Consider the following 6000-nt stretch of genomic DNA (forward strand, 5'->3'; position numbering starts at 1 on the left):
TTCCCTCAGGGAAAATGGTGAACGTGGAAAATCCCCGCAGGAAATACATTGAACTGGAAAATGTCGGCAGAGGGTGAGTCCAACCACAGTTTCTTCTACACAGTCATGGGGGAGGTGATTTGCTGCTGGAATATCTACCAAGTGTGAAGTCAGGCACGCTGCAAACATCTTCAGACACTGGGTTAGTCTGCCCCATGTCTCAGTACCAGCCAGAATTTGTAAGTGTGGTCAGGAGGCATTGTCAAAGACACTTGTATTTCATTGCCAGAAATAGCAACCTACCCCCAAGCACAGCAGTGAGATAACAGTTCTCAGGAATATTCCTTCCCAAGTGTTTACTGAAGGAAATAGTCTGTGCTCAGGATAAAAACTGCCCCGTTTAGAAACTGAAACCCGAGATGAAAGAATCACCTGGCCTTTTGAGCTGAGGCACTAAAGCCCAGTGCTTCAGGAACAGGCCCAGTGCCCATGCACTGGAGAGGAAAATGCATCTTCTGCCTTCTGGCAGAGCCCTCCTGCATGCTGCAGGTTTGAGGCATTTCCAGCAGACATCTCCTGTCTGGGCTGGCTTTCACTCCAAGATCTAAATGGCTTCTCCTTTCTTTGCTGCTCTTTTGTTTCTAGGGGATTTGGAGATGTTTGCAGAGCAGTTGACACTGCCACAGGAGGAGAGGTAAATGTCAAGAGCCCCTGCAGATCCTGCTGCTCTCCAGGGCTTTCCTCTCTTGTGTCAGCTGGGGCTGGAGCTGTGGCTAGAGCTGTGCTGCAGAGGCACAAGAAGCACAGACTGGTGCCAGCCTGCCAAGTGCATTTGGGACAGTCTTTGTCCTGCTCAGCTGCCAGGAGGAAGGCAAGGAGGGCAGCGGTTCCTTTCAGAGAAGGACGCTCTCCCTGGCTCTCAATTCCTCAAACAAAGGTGGTGCCTTAGAGCATCTCACTGCTCTCTGGGCCGACGGCTTCAGAGTGCTGAATTCTCATTTCTGGCTGCCAGCAAATACATCTGAATGTTCCTGGCAGTTCCTCAGCCACCTGCAGTGCTGCATGTGGGAACTGCACGTAGGGAGAGATCTGCAAGGCCTCCCTAAAAGCCCCAAGCCCTGCCTGTAGCCCAAGATGTATCCACAGAGTAGCAAGGCACGCTTTACTTCTTCTGAAGTGCAGACAGAGAAACAGAGAGTGTGCTCAGAGCTTTGGGGGTGATAGTTGAGACATGATTGCTAACAAGTGGACAAGGCAAAATGTCAGTGGCCACGTGTCCTGTAAGTGGCCCTCAAAGGAGCAGAGAAATGAGCTGTTGGAATGTCAGTTCCTAATGACTCCTTTGTCTAATCCCAAGGCACTTTGGCAAGGCTCACCCGTGTCATTGCTAAATCACTCATCCCATGTGTGCTGTGGTCTTGTGCCACCAACTTCTAAAGTTGCTGATTTTCAATGTCATTCTAGGTGGCCATCAAGAAAATCCATCTTCAGGGACTCTTGATAGAAGACCTTCTTACTGAAATCAGAGTCCTGAGGATGAACACGAGTCACCAAATTGTTAATTATTTAGACAGGTGAGTGATCATGGTCCCATCCCATGAGGGTTTGTTTCCATACTAAAAGCATGCAAGGTTAAAAACCCACTTTGGACACTGGCAGAAAAGAGAGCTGGTAATTATTTGGTAATTATTATTTCTCTACTCATCTCCAATGGATGGGAAGAGAGTGTATTTTGTCTGCATGAGTCTTCCCTGGCTTTCAAACACATAGTTGAAAAACTGTTCAAAAACCTGCATCAACTCTGCCATACTCAGTCAATATCCTGTAAGCTCACTGGCTCCATGTTGTCTCAGGATTGATTTTTAAGGTTTCTTTAATGCTGATGAAGCATTCTAGAGAGGATTTCCCATTGGATTCTTGCCCCTCTATTCCATGGCTGCCCATGCCAGGAACTCTAGGTGCTTATTTCCAGAAATACAACATGTGACAGGTTTTTCATTTTGGCTGTTACTAAACTGCACTTTTTGCCTGCTGGCCATCTAAAACATCTCCTTTTTCACAGCTGTGCTGTTCTCCTTGAGACTGCACAGACTGCAAACAATGCACAGCCTGGAGGGAATGTCTATTCCTTTCATTCTGTCCTTGTCACAAAGGGATCCAGAAACAAGAATTAAGCAAAGAAACCAACACATGTATGTTCATCTGCATGGCCTTGTTCCCTTCTTTCAGCTACCTTGTATGTGAGGAACTCTGGCTGGTGATGGAGTTCATGGATGGAGGCACTCTGTACGACGCTGTCAAGGCGTTCGAGATGACAGAAGACGAGATCAGCGTCGTCAGTCGGGAGGTCAGTCAGGGATCCCAGCTGTGCTTCCCAGGGCTGGGGCAGGACTGTCTGGGAAAGGGGCTCAGAACAGGAGCTATTCCATGGGCCAGGCTTTGTTTCTGTGTCACTGGAATGCTCTGGGCAAGCAAGAGCATCCCACGTGAACTGCCTGCCAGTGCCCCTGTACTCACTGGACTCTGTGCTTGTCCTCTTCTCTCCTGCTGTTGCATTCTCACTCTGGCTCTTGTATTTGTTCTTCTCCATCTTACCTCTCTAAACTTTGACCTGCACTGCATTCCTTGCCTGTAAAAGCAAAGGTGGTGGTGGCAGCATTTGAAAGGAACAGCCAATAAAAAAGAGACTCATTTCTCTCAGTGCTCAGCTGAAAAGGTTGGCAGTGCAGCCAAAATGCTCTTGACTTGTGAGCACCTCCACTGCAGGAGCATCATCCTGGCTGGTTTGCAGGGCAGAGTCTACACCTGCAGTTGCTGTTGCTCTTTGACAAGCTGACATGCCTTTCTTTAGAAGGGTGCTGCTCTGCCAGTGTTGGAGCAGCAAGCTCTTCCTCTCAATGGCACTGTGTTCTGCCATTCCTCCCCATTCCCCTGGAGAGGGAATCTTGGAGAGCTGTTTCCTTTCTTGTGTGATGAAATCCCATCCCTGATTTTTGCCCTCCTGTTTCTGGTTTCTCTCTCAGTGCCTCCAAGGACTGAATTACCTCCACTCCCACCACGTGATGCACCGAGACTTGAAGAGCCCCAACATCCTCCTCAGAACTGATGGCTCTGTCAAGCTGGGTCAGTATATTCTTGGTCAGGTGCAGCATTCCAGGGATAGGGGGGGTGTGGGGCTGCTTTGGAGTGACTGCCAGCTCCCCAAAAATGGTGCTGGTGGCAGTGCAGGGAGCCCTGCTGTGAGCTGATCACACGATTGCAACGTGCACAGAGCTATGGCAGGGAACAAGCAGTCCAGAGTGGCATTGCTCTGTGTGTGTCCCTTCCAGAGAGAGGGAGCTACAAGTCTAAAGCTTCAGGGCAGCAAAAGCCATTGCTGGAGGCAGTGTAAAAAATGTGGGGATTTTTGAAGTAGCCAATGCCATATTTCCTTGGCTAAAGTCCTGAAGAAACAGAGCAGGGACTGTTGCAGGAGATTCAACGGCACATTCTCCAACTTCTACTGCGCAATTCTTTTGCTTGCTTTCCTAATTGCACAGGATTCAAATCAAAACAGTCTTTTGCTTTCTCCCCAGCTGATTTTGGCTTGTCTGCTCTACTCACCCCTGAGCAGAGTAGACGCAGCTCAGAGGTCGGCAGTTACTGGTGGAGAGCACCTGAGCTGGTGAAAGGTCACCCATATGGCCCCAAAATGGACATCTGGGCCTTTGGGATTGTGACCATTGAAATGGTGGAAGGAGAACCTCCTTACTCTAATGAAACTCCTCGCTTGGTAAGGTGTAAATACTCTCTGATCCCGCTGTCTTTCTCCCCCCGCCCACCTTCTGTGTGCCATTGGACAAAATCTCATTGCCATCTGCTGGAACTACTTCCACCACGGTCCCTTTCTGAAAATGTCCCTGCAGCACATCAGCATCTGCTGGAGTTTTGGTTGCATCACTGGGGGAACTCAAGCCTTACCCCACGCAAACAATCTCCCTTCTCAGGCAACATTTGGCTTTGGCTTAGAAGTTGTTCCAGCTCTTTTCACCACATAGATAGCCCTACTAACAGGAAACAACCATCTTAGAAGTACTGTTGTCTTTCCTGAAATGAAGGGAAGAAGCCCAAACCCAACCAAGTTTCTAAAAGAGTGGTTTGGATAGAAGAAACAAACAAAAAGCTTGATGACTTTTGTTTGATGGCAGCTGTGCTTTAGGGACCAACAAGCACTGCCGAGATCCTTAGCATGTAATAATCCTTGGAAATAGTAGAGTGAGTTAATAGAGCAAAGTCCCTCTTCCAAATAGCCTGCCAAGCTGGTCAGGTGCATCCTCAGAGAAGCAAAGGGGCTTTTGCTGATGTAGTTTCCACTAACAAGGTCAGTCAATGAAATCAGCTGCCAAGGCAACATCTGCTGCATGTTGGAAAAGCTGTGGCTGCATCGGGCTTTGGGTTTTTGTTGGTCCAGGAAAGTCTTCTCTGCCTCTGTGCCACGGCAGAAACTGCCACTGCAGAGTGCAGCTTGAACAATGGGATCTGGGAGAGCAGTTCCAGAGGTGAAAGAAGCAGCTGAGAGACTGGTGTTTCCTTTTTCTCCAGGCTCAGCTCCTGATAGCCACCAAAGGGACCCCAGCGCTGCAGCAGCCCAAGCTCCTCTCCCCTTTGCTGCGGGACTTCCTGAGCTGCTGCCTGCAGACAGATGAGGCGTGGCGCTGGTCTGCCCAGGAGCTGCTGCAGGTAAAATGCCAAGGGGCTGCAGGGAAACAGTGTCCCAGGGATGGGCTCCTCCTCCACTCAAGTGCAAGGCATCAGATGAGCCCCCTCCTCCTCACTCCACTCTTAGTGCTGTTCAAATGCAAACAGCCAGGAGTCCTAGACTGGGCTGGGCTGGCAGGGACCTGGAAAGCTCATCTGGTCCAAGTGCCCTGCAGTGAGCAGGGGCATCTTTACAGAGATCAGGATGCTCAGAAGTGAAATCTTTCCAGGGCTAGGGCACTTAGCAACTTTTGCAGCAAGCTGTGCTATTCTTGCCCCGCTGTAGGTCCTTAGACCTACTCTGACTCAATTCTCTTTTCATTTAAAAAATATTCCCCTGCCTTTGAGGCTCTACGGTTGGAAAGTATTGGCTTATTATTGTTTTATTTTTCCCTTTGTGCAGCATCCATTTGTAACTCTGGCCAAGCTGACATCCAGCCTGGTGCCACTAATCATGACCGTGAAGGAGTGGAAGGCACAGAGAAGGATGAGACACCGACATTAGAACTGTTTGCTCCATCACCAGTTCAGAGAGGATTAGTGTAGGACTGTAGTTATTAATTTTAGTTAGGATTCAAGTGTTGGATTGTTGCATAGGATAGTAACGTAGGATATTAGCATTGATTGTAAACAAATAAATTTTCTGAAATCTCAACTCCTTACAAAGATTCCCCTCCTTCTGAGCCTCTGAGAAAGCTCAACATTTCCTTCTGAACTTAGAGGTGGAAAATGACATTGAGGGCTTCTTTGGTACGGTTGGAAAGTGGGGAAGGCTCTTCTTCAATCATCCTCTCCAGACCACAGGGCCTTTGGAATGTGGCCCACTGGCTGGGTTTTACCCAGCTGTGGCACTTCTGTTTGAGGCAGAAAGGGCAGTGGCATTTGCAGGCAGAACCAAAGGACGAGTGGGGCAGCCCAAACACCCTGTGCATCTGCAGGGCTTGAGCTCTGACTGGAGAGCATTTGAGTTCGCGCCCCTTGGATTTGTATCCCTAAGTGCAGTCTCTGTGTCTGGAGGAGAGTTTTGCCCCAGTGAGAAAGCAGCAAGGTCAGGGAGGCTGCTGGGAAAGGCGCAGAGCTGGTGCAGAGCTGTCAGCGGGCGCCAGGTGAGAGCAGGCCCCGCCTTGGCCAGGCTGGAGCCCCAGCAGAGCCCTGGCAGAGCCCGGAGCAGCCTGAGCCTAGGCAGGGGCAGGCTGGAAGGAGGCCCTTGGAGCTGCAAGAGGCAGCAGCCCGGCCCTGGGGGCCTCTTGGTGGCCGCGGGCGAATGCTGCGCTCTCAGAGCCC

The 6000-nt window shown here is 49.9% G+C and overlaps 2 protein-coding genes across 2 annotated transcripts in view; both read left to right on the forward strand.

Moving 5' to 3' along the window:
• Positions 1-21, forward strand: part of LOC310921320 (uncharacterized protein) — a gene marked incomplete at its 3' end in the record, with an annotated part of 43957 nt that extends 43936 nt beyond the window's left edge. The window contains exon 5 of the mRNA XM_083881441.1: positions 10-21. Coding sequence (XP_083737567.1) covers positions 10-21 — 12 coding nt within the window. The remainder of the gene's footprint in view (positions 1-9) is intronic.
• The window catches only part of LOC310921160 (serine/threonine-protein kinase pak-1-like), a gene marked incomplete at its 3' end in the record, with an annotated part of 44042 nt that extends 39032 nt beyond the window's left edge, over positions 1-5010 (forward strand). The window contains exons 2-5 of the mRNA XM_083881269.1: positions 1444-1553; positions 2209-2326; positions 3003-3102; positions 5003-5010. Of these exons, the coding sequence (XP_083737395.1) occupies positions 1516-1553; positions 2209-2326; positions 3003-3102; positions 5003-5010 (264 nt within the window). The 5' untranslated portion in view covers positions 1444-1515. The remainder of the gene's footprint in view (positions 1-1443; positions 1554-2208; positions 2327-3002; positions 3103-5002) is intronic.
• Between the last annotated feature and the right edge of the window lie 990 nt (positions 5011-6000).

This window comes from Zosterops lateralis (genome assembly GCF_965231275.1).
Source record: "Zosterops lateralis genome assembly, chromosome: 33".
NCBI lineage: Eukaryota > Metazoa > Chordata > Aves > Passeriformes > Zosteropidae > Zosterops > Zosterops lateralis.